At 35.1% G+C, this 14,354-nt stretch overlaps 1 protein-coding gene across 1 annotated transcript in view; it reads left to right on the top strand.

The window, feature by feature from the left end:
• RFX3 (regulatory factor X3) overlaps positions 1-2,646 on the top strand; it is a 55,652-nt gene extending 53,006 nt beyond the window's left edge. The window contains exons 15-16 of the mRNA XM_059833818.1: positions 1,407-1,449; positions 2,408-2,646. Coding sequence (XP_059689801.1) covers positions 1,407-1,449; positions 2,408-2,646 — 282 coding nt within the window. The remainder of the gene's footprint in view (positions 1-1,406; positions 1,450-2,407) is intronic.
• Positions 2,647-14,354: the final 11,708 nt, after the last annotated feature.

Raw genomic sequence — 14,354 nt, 5'->3', positions numbered from 1 at the left:
AGTGCACTTCAAAAGTGCTGGAAAATGACTATATTTGAAAATACACTAGATAGTTAATAGGACAAATTTGTTACATTTTTGCAGTTGGGAGTCACAGTGTCATATTCTATGTTAACAATAAATTGCAAGTAATTTTGCAAGTTGATTTGGCATCAGGTATCATTCTTCCCTCAAGATATATTGATAGGCTCATTAAATACTATAAATGCAATACTTTCATGAGAAATTGGAAATGTCTCAGCTTTATTTGTCAAATGATTTTATATCATGTGGCATGACATGTTTCAGAAAAACACCAATAGTATATTTGCTTAATCTCTGCCTTATATTTGCAGTAAGGTACTACACAAGTATACAGTTACTACATTCCTGTCTTCTTAACAGACACTGTGTATGTTAGGCATAAACATAGTGTAGGGTCTTCTAAAATGTTTACTTAGACTGAAGATGGAGATGTTATGAGGAAGTAAGTAACCCAAAACTTTTAGAGGTGAACGGGGCAGAATAAAAGCAGTAAATACTCATTAAATGCATGTCCTTTTATGTTTCTGTGTATTCAATGACTGTGACTGAAATAAAATGAGGAAGTCTAAGACTATGGTGTGACAAACACCATAAGACAATATAAACTGGTGTTGCAGCTGAGAAAAGCATTCTCATTTTTCTCCTTTCCTCTTCTTCCAGCTTTGGATACAGGTATTGGCAAAATTAATCTGAAAAAGACTGTTATCATCATTTATGGTTAGAAATGTATTTATCTAAATATTGTCCTCCTTTCACTTGAGATTCATTGATGGCATTTTGCTCTGCCAATTCTTATTTAAGAGAAACTTAGCGCATTCAGGGAAGGAAAGGGAGGAAGGTTGTACATCTAGCTTGTAAGCAATTTTTTGAAAAGGTTTTTTTTTGATGTAAGTAAATTGATTACCAGATTGTAAACCCTTTCTCAGCAGTGCCTTTCATCTACCTTACAGGCAGATTTGCAACACTGTGCCACACCTTCATTTTTGTTCCAGTACAATTAAAGTTGTCTCTGGCAAATTTTAAAAAGACCTTTTTGTTAAAATATTGGAAGTTCAGAATGGATATCCATCATAATTTATGGCTTTACACAACACAGAAATAGCTCACTTCAAGCAACAGAGGCCCTGATGAAGTAATCTTAAAAAAGTTTGTACTTCCCCATTTTAATTTTTGAGGGTTTACTTAGTGATAATTGTCTTAATAAGCAGAAGACTAGGATGGAATGGAAAATGAATTGCTGTACTGTGGATGTGGCTGCAGCCAAGACCATGCATTCGAATGCTAGCATCAGACCAGTGGAGCACAGATCTGCTCCATCACAGATACTCTAATTTGACATTTGCTTAAGAATGTGCCCATTTTTTTTATTGTTTATTTTACAGTTTGGTGATATAAATGCTGTGTCCCCTGGAAATATGGATAAAGGTAAGCATTTTGATCTCTCCAGTGTATAATTCTGTATAGAGCTAATGTGTCTCTTTGAGCAAAATAAGTCCTTATGTTTTCAAAATACAGTAAAACAGAATTTAGAGCGGTATCATGCTTTATAGTGAAGGTATATGTTATATGGATACATTAATCTATTATATGGCTACAATAAGCTATCTATGTAATATGCAGCATATAATAATGACTATAATATTATAGGTTTGTTTTAAAATAAGAATATATTTTTAAGATGTTTATTATTGACACAAGAAATACTCCAATTCTTACACAGAATTTAGTTCTATCTGATAGGACAGAGAAGGGTAGCAGCTGTGGGAAGAAAGACAGGAGTATGCTTATGTATGTTTACCTGTAGTAAATGTTTTGCTAAGTGAAGAAGGCAGAACGGGATGCAAGTAGTTGTCAGTTAACTTGTCAGTGAAGAGGATAGAAAGGAGTTCCTTATAACCTCTTCATGCCATATTTTGACATATGTTCTTATACTGACTAGTTGAGTGATTTGGGGTGACTTGACCCCAGATCACTCAGCTAGTGAGTGTAAGAATGTGTGTCAAAATTTGGGGTCAAGTCACCCAAATCTCCTCATCTCAGTTTCCCTATCTGTAGCTAAGAGTAACAACTCTTTTGTTCATCGTGTCTTCTAGATGAGAGGCATTTTGTAATATGAAGTTAACATTGTTTGTTAGAGATTGTTTTTGAGATTGTAATTGTTTTTTCTACATACTGTATCAACAGTGTGTAACTCAAGTGGTCAAAGCTGAGAGTCTGTTTACCTATTTGAGATAATCATTGACTTTTCCATTAAAATTTTAAATTTTCAGTTTGTGCTTTATCAGCTTGTACTTTTGTATTTCAACTATAGTTTGCAAAATAAAGGCCCTTGTATTAGAATTTTTTCCCTTTGTGCTAGTTTCATGGTGGTTTGTTTGTGCAGATGAGGGCAGCGAAGTTGAAAGTGAAATAGATGAAGAGCTGGATGAAAATGGAGAGCCACAAGCCAAGAGGGAGAAAACAGAGCTAAACCAGGCATTCCAGGTGGGCTGCATGCAGCCAGTGCTTGAGAGTGGAGTACAGCAGAACCTCCTGAACCCAATTCATAATGAGCACATTGTTGCAACTACTCAGACTATCAGACAATGCAGTGCTACTGGAAATACATATACTGCAGTCTAATACGAAACCTCCCCACGCCCCCGCCGACACACACACCCCATTACATTAGCCCTTTGGGTTTAATATGAAAAAAAAAAAAAATAAAGATTATAAGTCTGAAGGTCGACTGTTGTCAAATTTTAGCTGTGCTGAGCATTATTTTGTTGGAGTTGTTAAATGGAATGGGTGTATGTATTTTGCCAGATCTGTTTAAAAAAAAGAGATTTTTTTGTAAACAGAATCATTTAACATTGGCCGCTCAATATGAAGAGTTTTCTTAGTATCAAATGCAAGGAAGATTTTTGCAAAGCTTAATGTTACTGTTTTTGTCCTCTTATAATAATTTAAATTTTTTCATAGTTTTTAAAAAAATATTTTAATGTTAATTATTAGTTATGATGATTTCATATAGATAGGTTTTTAATTAGATGGACTTCTGTGAAATATCAAAAGAACTATTTTCTTTGATTTACACTGGAGGCATACTTATTTGACAGCAGGTGTATCAAATTTGTTACAAAAGGTGCTTTTCATTGGACAACGAGAAGACACTATTTTGATAAAATTGTGAGCATTCAGGGGGAATTTTTGTAATAATGCTGGAGGATTGGGAAGATCTCCTAGTTTCTTTCTGTGAGCGAGAAGTGAGTTTAAATGACAGAATTGTAACAGAATGTGGTAATGTGTACGTCGTAAACGTACCTAATTATCTGACCATCATGTAAACAATGCAAGCTTCCTTTAAAATCAACGGTTCCAGATATTATTTGCATACCATTTCCTCTGATTTGAAGACTACTGATTCTATATGTGGGGCCACTGAACAGGTGCTTTTCACTGTTGCGTGGTACTGTAGTTGTTAGAAACTGAAGCTAAAAAAGAAGTGACTTGATTATTGTTATTAATTTTAAGTGTACGTGCTACTTACGCTGAACTGGACATACAGGAAAACATTCCATTTGGATGACTTTCTTCTATTCCAGGTCTTTTCCTACTAGTGGTTCAATCTGCTGCTCTTAGAAAAGATGATTTATAGAATGCAAGGAATGTAGCAACCTGCATCATTTTCCTTTCAAAAATATTTCCTTGTTGTTAAAGTGGATTTAAATTTTTACAAAAATTAGGTAAGGCAGTGTAACTGGCACACCTCACTTGTACTTATTCCCAATTGTGTAGAATTTGAATAGGTGGCTAGATGGACCATTGCCATTTAAGAATGTACATCAGGGATCATTGTACCTCGGCTATTACATGGTGCCTTAAACAGAACTGAAGCTAAGACTTAGTACTTTTTGTTATTCTTAACTCTTAAATTAACTCAACAAGGTGTGCCTGTCATTTTCAAATTCCCTAAGAAGTAAGGACAGGTTACATAGCCTTCAAAAGAATAAAAGGATTTTTTTATTATTAAATGATTTTAATATCCCTCTTAGAATGACAATAAACCTATTTTTTCTCGTTTCTAGCTGGATTTCACTTTATTACAAATAAAATTTGCTTGGGAATTTGGAAAGCAAAACTAGCTTTAATACCAACTTTAAATGTCAAAATAGATTGACCATAGTCCCAAGCATGATTATATATTTTCTAAACCCTTGCCTACTTTTAATTTTAAAAACTAAAAAGAAATAAATGAGCAGGTACATAATGCAGTGCATGTTTTCAATTTCTATATTTTGTGGGGTATCAGCCAGATATGACATTTTAATGGTTAAATAATGACAGTTTATAGAGACCATAGTAATTGACATTAAACAACTCAAATTTTTCTTCTTAAACATTTCATTATGCAGACACATGAATTTGCTGCACTAAAGTAGTGGAATTAAATAAGCAAAAAAGCCAAAAAGTGAAGGAGAGCACAAAAAGATCAACTTCACAGAAAAGACTGTGTAAGAAAATTAGGGATTCCTTTATTTTGGTTTATCTAGTGTGTCTGAAAATTACTTTGAAGTCATATGTACCAAATGGGAGAAGAGCATCTAAAATGAACAGCATATTTATAGCAAACAAGTTTGTTGCTACAGTTTACATATGCTCCAAATATGGCTGTACATCAACTAAAATGTCCTAATGTTATTGGTGTACAAAATTAAATTTTAATGCCTTTGCAGAATTGGGAGGTGAACCCATCCTGCTCATTCTATGTAGGCATAATTCCTACTGATGTCAGTAGATGGCTTTTGCCTCAGTAAAAAGTGAAAGTGAGGTTTATATTCATTATTTCTAAACTCATAAATGCACTGAATCTCATTATAGATTTTGTTCTCACATATATCGCTCAGTGTGTCCTGATTTTTCCTTGGAAATCAGCACATCTGTACCCTTCACCAAAAATGCTAAAACTAAGCTGTGATAAATATTTACTCCCCTTCATTGTGCATTATAAGATGTTTACAAGTAAAAGTGAAATAATTCAACTTTTTTTCATTTTCAGCTTTTTTTAATACTGTCATACTTGTTTCAATTTTTGTGTTGATGGACATATAATGTTTTCTTATTATTGTCCTTTCTTGTTTTAATGTTGGATTTGTTGTTGCTGAGAAAAGAGTACAATTGTAATAGGTAAATCTAGATTGCTAAAAAGGTGGGACCTGAGTATCTTTCATTATTTAGCTCCCCACTCCACTCAGTTGTTCACTGTTCACAAAGTGCAAAACAAAACTGAACAAAAATCTGAATACAAAAATGGAATGTATTTCATGGCTTCTAAAAAGAATGAGTTATCAAAACAAATTGGAACTATCAGGTTCAGAAAACTGAATGGAGTCTGTATTCCTCTGCTTAAATTCTAAAGGTTTCACTGGATTTTTTTTTAAAAGAACTATGTTACTGTAAACTGTGTTATATACTTACAGGTTTGGGGGTCTTCTGTTCTGTTTTTACACTTACTGAAATTTTAATCAAACACTTAGACAAAACATTTTGCACGCTCTTGCTGTTTAATAGTTGGGTTTTAGTAATCATTAAACTACAGAGATACGAATACCTCAGTCCATATTCTATAATGTGTAGCATGCGGTTGCATTGCCACACCAGCTCTGAAGTCTATCGTTAGTGCTCTGGAGAGGTGCAGCATGTATCCACAGGGTAGACATTATGAGAGTTGACATGGTTTATGTCTTTTATCTAATCTTGACATGGAATCCAAAATAATTATTTTAGAGGCATTTCCCCCATTAACACAAATAGCACAGTGAACTGCGGGGGGGGGGGGAATGGGTATTGTTGAACTACCTTTTTAAAACACAGGGCCCAATTTTCAAAAGTTTTATATTTATTAAAATTTGTTGGTACATTTTTGTCTTTGTCATGGTAAATCCATTTTAAAGCTTTTTCTTTTCTGTTTTCAATTATTATTTCTGTGTTTTGCTCTTGTACTGTAGCATGCTCTAAGCACCTTCTTTTAAAAAAGTTCCATAAAAATTTGGAAAATAGATTTTAAATTATTTACCTATAAAATGATGATTTACAGCATTACTGCCTTTAGTTCAAAAGTAAGAAAACGGATAATGTTCTGTCATTCAGGAATGTATAGGTCTATGTACAAATTTAATTTAAAGCGAGGTATTTTTAAATATCTAATACACTACTTTTGTTCACCTTGTTTTCCCTAGGAGAAATGATCTGGTATTTTTGTCATTCTCACCAATTGACATCTGCACTGTTTAGAAAAAATTGTATATTAGAGATGCACTGCGATCCCATTTAATTCACAATGTTTTTACAAAATAAAAATAACCATTGATAGCCATAAAAGTGCTGATGAAAAATAGATCAGTAATATAAGTATACAACAATAATTTCAGAGTTTAAAACATTCATTGGAGAGAGCAGTATGAATTTCTGAAAATTGGGCCCTTGTCTCTCTAACAGGAAATCCTCTTTGTATATGGTTTAAAACAAATAAATAAATGGAATTCTAGTATCTCTGCTAATTTGTTTGGTGATTTAAGACAAACAATAAAAACTGGAATCGAAGCATAAACATACAGTGCTTAGTTCTAGTACTAGAAAGTTAATTTGATAATTCCTTGCATTAACCCTTTGAGCATTGTAAGTAACATGATGGGAACAAAGCTCTTTAGGAAATTTAATTAGTCCATTGAGTATATACTTTGAGATAGCTGATAGCGTTGTAGAATCTTTTTTAATTATGTCTAAAGTAAATACTTGCATACTATACGGGAATGGTTTTGTTATAGGAGGCTGAATAGATGTAGGCAAAATATTCACTGCCATTGATGTGTACTGTATAATAGAAAACAGTACTTCAGCTCGTTTTCGTAATTGCATAAATATATAAAGAAAATCAAACATATGTTTCTACAGATATGAAGTTGTCTACTTTAAGATGCCTTTAGAAGATAAAGGTTTAGAAAATATATTCAGACTATTTTGAAAATCTCCTGAGGTAGGTTAGTACTGGAATACTCTGGTACTGCAAAAGAGAATCTTTAGGATTAAAAGAAGGCTTAGTGAAGAAGAATAAATTTTGCAGAATATTTGGTATGTTTGCATTGAAATTTCTGGCAGTGTTTTTCATAAAGAAGAACAAAAAGTGCACAATTATATTGATACTCCTTTTAAAACTCAGTCACTGCAATAATGACTAGCTGAAGGATGAAGGTATTTTATTCATCTTCATATACAGGGGTACAGTTCGAGTGGCCCTTACTGAATGTTAGAATTTTAAAAGCAACCTAGAGCTTGCACAAGCCTTTTGCCATTTAAAAAAGCCCCTTTGTTCTTACAAATACTGCTTACAAGAACAAGGGAACAAGTGTAGAGGCAATTAGAGATTCTTTGAACTTACAGATAGAAATGCCACCTTACTAAGTGAGAGTACAATAAATTTTCTACTGGTTTCTTGCAGTATCAATCAGTCAGCAAACACTAAGTGCAGCTATACTTATTTAAGTCTAGCTGAGGGCAAATAAAAAGGGTCTCATTTTAAGTTATTTAATGGAATTACGTCAGTAGTATGGTGCAAGTAGGTTGTAAACATTTTTAGTCCGTTAATGCAAATTCATGCATAATTAATTAACCTAAATGCAATACTCAAAGGGTTTTAATTTAACAACTTTCTTTATTCATAATTTACTGTAAATGCTTCTGAGTTTGCATGCCTTGATCATTGCTGCTAGTGATTTTATGTGCCAGTAGACCTGAGTTTAATTTACCAGTTTAACTAAGAAATAGTAAAAGCCACTTACAAAGTGACTGCCTAGTGTTTGTTTGAAGTAAAATATGCCTTAGTTTGAAAAGGATCATTTTAACTCTTGTTTTATTCTCATTTTTTTTCCCTTTTCCTGTTGAAAAAATAAATTAGCATTTTGGGATTGGAAGCCCTGAGTAGTTACATATTTGGTAAGAATTGTTCTTGTAGATTGCTCATTAAGGCTGAAATTCACTGTAGAGAAGGCAGCCCAGAACAAGCCTATGAGCATCAAATGAGCCTCACTTAAATCTAAATCGGGAAAATGTTCTTTGTAGGTTCTGAAGCACTTTCTTGATTACGGTGCAAACATCTTACAGGAGTTTTCAGCTCTGGATGAATTTTACTCTGAAACAATAAATCTCTTTGTAAGAGGAATATTGACTTCGGAGGAACAACCTCGCATGGATTGGTATTTACCAGGAACTCAGTTCAATTCTTTTTAACTCACTGATAGCAGCAAGAGCTCCTTACACAAAGAATACTTAAAGGGTTCCGCAAGTAAAGTTTCCTTCAATATTAAAGTGATTGCCTTGTATTTAAATAGTAAATATCCATCTTAAAGTAACCCAATTAAGCAATTTAAAATATGCTAGGAAAATATCCCTTTGTACCAAAGCAAGTTGCCCATCTCCGCTCATCTTCACTGAAAATTTGGATTTACAGTTAATAACCAATGAGGCTGTTAAAGAAACTTTGAGTGCCTTTCAAAAACTTGGAAAATTGTGCCTGAGGTGGTAAACTTTAATTAGGTTAATTCTAGAGCTACCAGTCAGTAATTTTATCATCACTCAGGGCTTTCTTACCTTCTAGGAAACTTCCTTTGTTGCATTTATTTTATACTGTATTTCTTTTTAAGTGCCATCATTTAAATTTCACTTAGTAAGTGGCAGATTACATTATTCAGTCCCACAGCACAGAAACATCATAACACTAGGACATTCAAATTTTTATTTTCCAGTTGACTGCATATATTATGTAAATGAGGTAAGCAACTTTTTGTAGATTGTATGTGTGAGATAATGTAATGTTCTTTTCCAGTTTTTGGACTACAGTTGAATATATACTTTTTAATTATTTAAAGAAGACATCTTTACAGAATAACGTGATGGTTTTTTTGTATAATGTATTTGATTTTGTAAATAAGTATTTCCTGATGTGATTTTTTGTGAGAAATGCTAAATCTTTTAGTATATCATGTCCTCTCAAAACTGGCAGGAGCTAAATAATAGTTTGTGGGCAATTTGTATTGTGTACTGTACAATAACTGGGGACCTTTTATAATTATAAAAATATATATTAACTTTTAGTGTGTTGTTTAAACAAATGACTGGAACATACTAAAGACCGTAGGATTTTTCTGAATATTTCAGACTTGAACTCAGGCTAGCTTTCTTGTGTTTTTCAAAACGAAATTGTGTCTTGTCTTTTAAAATCAATAAATTTGTTTTCTTGTTACAAACATACCTGAATTGCTTCAGTTTTTATATAGCCAGATATTTTGGATTGTGTTACTATTGATTTTGAGAGAAAAAATGTTTCATCTTATGCCTTTTAAATAAGACCGCAACTTTTTATTTAGCGGCAACAGAACTAAGTAACGTTAGACTGCAAAAGCAACTAGTATTTTGAAGTGTCAATTCAATTAAGTAGCTGTCTCATTCCCAGTAAATACAGATAGCAGTATACTTACTAATTTCAATATTAACAATAATTTCCCATTACAGATTTAGCTAGTTAGCAGCTGTCAGTGAGGGGGCATGCAGACTTTGGCCTCCAGGAATTAGTGGTGTCAGTTCATTACCAGCAGAACCTCTTCTGCAAGTTTTGCTCTAAATCTTCAGCAGTATCTAATGCATTGGATGTTTTGGTAGTTTCACAAAACATAGACAAAGGCCTAATCTTACCAGGTCATATATCTTATGGGACTCTAGTATGTGTTGCAGGCACTGTTTCATATAAAGAAATGCAGAATGTTACTTTAACTGGGGAGGACCCACCAAGTAATGAATGCTAGAATATAAAAATTACTATGGGATACCAAGATTAAAACAGGTATTTTACACAAAACTGTGGTAAAGATAGAAAAGCTGCATCCTAAGGCTTATTTTTCTCTGGAAGTTCAGCTGTAAGTTATGGTCCAGTCATTGCCTATCCTTTAATTTCAAATAAAGATCAAAAACTTAGTAGAGTACAATACTGGTTCCTGCAATGCATCCTACCAAACAAGACTACAAATTTTCTACACTAGTGACCAGCCACACCTGTGTTTACAGAATATTCCTAACTGGTTTGCTAATCGAGACTAAGACTTCATTTCCTACCTAGTGCCTTGCTGAGACTAGGTCTTGCTCCAGCATACATGCACATGAAAACAATCTGTGGAGGAACATCTCCATCTAGAGGGATCCCACACCAGCTAACAGTTGACACAGCCAACAGGCTACATTACTCAGTTCTTTTCCACTGACAGTGTTACCAGGGTCCCTGCAGAATTCAACCTCTGCTGTTGTTGATATTAAAGAGGTTTAATTAGTTAACCAATGGAAGTTTAGTTCAGCATCCCAAAGTACTACGATCCAGACCTCAAAACATGAAGCATAGCTGAAATGTAGGAGAAATTTGGAAATACTGGGTACTGTAAGAAAACACAAGTGTAAGAAGGGTTATAAATGAAGATAACTTCTATTACTTCTGTAATAGATAATCTGTTAATGATATCAAATAAATAAGATACATTCTATATCGCCTTATTTTAAGTGTATTTAATTTGACTTAGCTAAAGTGTTCACTTATGTAAAATGTCATACAGCCTGCAGCAATACAGTATTACTGTATTAGCAATAGAAGTCTTCTGAGGGAACTGGGGTTGTTCAGTCTGCAGAAGAGGAGGCTGAGGGGAGACCTCATCGCTCTCTACAATTACCTGAAGGGACATTACAGAGAGGTGCGTGTTGGTCTCTTCTCCCAAGTGACGAGTGACAGGACTAGAGGAAATGGCCTCAAGTTGCGCCAGGGGAGGTTTAGACTCGATATTAGGAAAAAGTTCTTTACTGAGAGAGTAGTGAAACATTGGAATAGGCTGCCCAGGGAGGTGGTAGAGTCACCCTCCCTGGAGGTATTCAAGGAGCGTGTGGATGTGGCATTGTGGGATGTAGCTTGATGGACATGGTGCTGTCTGGTGTTGGGTGGGTTGTGGCTTGTTGTTGTTGTTGTGTGGCGTGGGTTTTGTGGTTTTTCTTTTTGTGGTGAGTTTTTTTTTTTTTTGTGGTGGTGGTTTTTTTGTTTTTTTTTTTTCCCCAGGTTGGACTCGATGATCTTACAGGTCTTTTCCAACCGTACTGATTCTGTGATTCTGTGATTCTGTGAAATAAGTACTGACCTACTGTCTGTCCTAAACTCTAATTAATGCAAGCAGCAGCAGGTTTTGTGTGCAGTGTGCCAGTGGAAAATGTCTGTATGCAGAGTGATTCTTACTAGAACAATTCTGCTTATAAAATTGCTTAGAATAAAACTGTCAGCAGCAGCACACTGTGGTCAAGGAGGGGTTGTCTTCTTTTTTGAATAGGAAAGTCCTACTGATTAGGTTAATTCAGGTATTGGGGAAGAACATACACAATGGAATTTAGCAAAATTTGGAATGAGATCAGCAGAATCAAGTCAGAGTAAAAACTCTCTCTAGCATACTGTTAACAGTGCCAAAAATGGATCAAGATTTCGTAACTGGATCAAGATTTAGTAACTAGTAGTTAATAAATCAGACGTACTTTTGGAGATCTATCTGGAAGTGATAGAAAACAATTGCTGCCTCAAGCCATTCTTTCTTTGCAGCTGGATGTTATCTTTTCCCCACAATGGATCCACACTAATAGATGGTGTCCTGGCACCATTCTCATTTAGCCAGCTTTGCTCAAACTGCTGCTAAAAGTGGTCTGTACTAACGTCTCCACTGCTGGAGGCATTTGTTGGTTAGAAAGTCCTGACAACTTGCTGAAAGGACAAGAGTGCTCAGATTCTTTATCTTCTTTCATGAAGTATTACTGTCAGAAGCGTATTTACAATACTTGAGTTGTTAAAGCACAGTTTAAGATAGCTACCAGTAGTAGTATTGTGAACAGGAATATCTGAATACCCTTTAGTACACACTTTAGAAGAAGGGTTCGTGAACCGGTCCTTTGCAGAAGCTGTAATTTGAGGTTGTATTGTCTTCCACCAATATTGAAAGACTGCAGAAACAGATGAAGAAGCTGCTGTAACAACACACTCATTGAAGTTAGGGTCACAAAGAATTGTGCAGTTGCAACACAGGCATTGAATTTACTGGCCCATGTCAGTGACAAGGTGACTTTTGCTCAGAACTGTAGCAATCACTTTATCCTTTTATTTCCCTAGTTTTCAGCAGTTTCTGTTGCCTAAGAAAAGTTTAGACTCCCCTTCTTCCTCCAGTTTCACCCAAGAAAGCCCAACAGCTAAAATCAAAAGGTGCAGTAAGTAACATAGCAAGGAAATGGGACAGCTGTAGCCTGGAAAGCCCGCTTTCACTAACAAAGGGAGGCTTGGAGCTGAAGTAGCACAGCATGCACCCGAGGGTCTTGATGGATCTTTTCACTGGCTTCAGGGTCACAGAAGAAAGACTTCTATCTGGGATCCACCAGTGACCAGCATGGTATCAAAGTCGTTTCAGGTTGATAGCATGACATAGCAAGTAGGAAAGCTGTCACTTTGGTGTTGCTCAACTGTTGGAATAATGCTCCCACCTAACTCATGGATCTTGTCTCTGCATGAAAGAGATGTCCCCAAACACTGCTTGTTTTAGAGCTCAGACAGAGACGCCTGATGCTTTCTCTGACATTTGTTAGGTGCAGCTGGCTCCTTGCTATGGGGCCAAGGCAGACTTCTCTCAAAGGGCTTTGAGAGCATGTGAGTATTATGGTCACAGATGTGGCACACAATAGCTTTTGCAATTCTACTTATTCTCAAAGCTTCCAAAGGTGCATTTTTTCCACAGTAAGGAAATACTGAATACTTCTGAAGTTACTTTGGCTGTATGTGTGAAATGCAAAAACATTTTAGCCATAAATACGGCTAATCATCACCACATAAAAGATACCATTCCCTTCCTGTGGGCTTCTGGTAGAGGGTCCATCTTGTGTGTCTTTAGAAAGCATGATCTTTCTGTCTGTACGCTTTATCTCCATCCACTTACTTTTGCAAATCCAAATCAAATTCATGCCTCTACTACACCAACTGCGTTACAGGCCGACAAGAAAATGTCTTGTTGTAGGATGTTTCTGCTGACAAAATATTTAACAATGTCTATGCTGAATAATGTACCACAGTTAAGCTTTTTATCCTTTTCCTGTTATAGGGAATTTGTTTTAAAATTCCTGAAAGTTTGGGTGGACTTCTGTTTTTTAAAAAATAAAAAAGTGGTCAAGTAGCTAATCCATTATAGACAAAGCTTTATGTGATGTTTGGAAGAGAAAGAACTTTTCTCATTTAACACCACCAGATCCTATACCTTTAAACCCACTAAGCAGGATTGTAACTGTAGTTGCTTTTTACTTTAAAAGCAATGGGGCTCTGCAGACACAGCAGTCCAACTAAAAAAAGACCGAAACTCAAACCTAGTTCTGTGTTACAGCACTTGTCACATTCTAAGGTGGTTTTTGTAATCAGCAATTCATGCAGCTGGCAAATGGACAGTGTACGCCTGTGGAACAAATGCTGGTTGATCTGCTCTAGTCTTCAATGTCAAAGGAGAAGCTTAACAATAATATTTAATAGCATATATTGTTGCCCCATTAAACTTAAATTTGGTTCAGATTTCTAAGTATAAAATACTTGCTTTAGCAAGAGATACTGAAATCTTAGAAGGGTTTATACTATTAGTGAAGAACTTGTTGGCAGCGTTAATTCATACCTGATACTGCTGCCTTTGTTGATGGCCAATGAAAGACAAAACCGGATTAAAAATTGTTTTTCTATTACTTCCACAGATCAATTTTGAAACAAAAATGGTGCATTCTACACAATAAAGCATTCACAGTGAGGTAGCATTTTCAGGTGAGCAACATCTTGAATAGTGTTTCCAAATGTTGGTGGAATTCACCATAGGAGGGATACAGTAGTACATGGTTTGAGCAATAACCCTTGAAGGTATTTCCTCAGATTCTTGAATAATACCATAGTTTAAAGAGACTGATGGAAATTGGGTAGGAAAATTATCAGAAAATACAAAAGCAAAACATAACTTAAATAGTCAGTTGAAAGTTTTTTCTTTGCTGATTCACATAACAATTCAAGATGTGCATTAAAGGCTAAAAGGAATAGTCAAAATTCCCCGTCTTCTGTAGTCCCAGCTCACACTAGCTGTTATCACTCAAACCTTTAGGAATACAGGGTTTTTTTTCAGATACATTGTCCTCTTGTTGGACTTGATAATTAAAATTACTTCATGCCTTCGGAAAATATATTTGCCCTGTGTATGTTTGGCAAAGGGCTGTAAAGC

Source organism: Gavia stellata, chromosome Z, assembly GCF_030936135.1.
Source record: "Gavia stellata isolate bGavSte3 chromosome Z, bGavSte3.hap2, whole genome shotgun sequence".
In the NCBI taxonomy this organism is placed as follows: Eukaryota; Metazoa; Chordata; class Aves; order Gaviiformes; family Gaviidae; genus Gavia; species Gavia stellata.
Note: the sequence above shows the minus strand (reverse complement) of the source record. Positions and strands in the feature narration are given on the sequence as shown.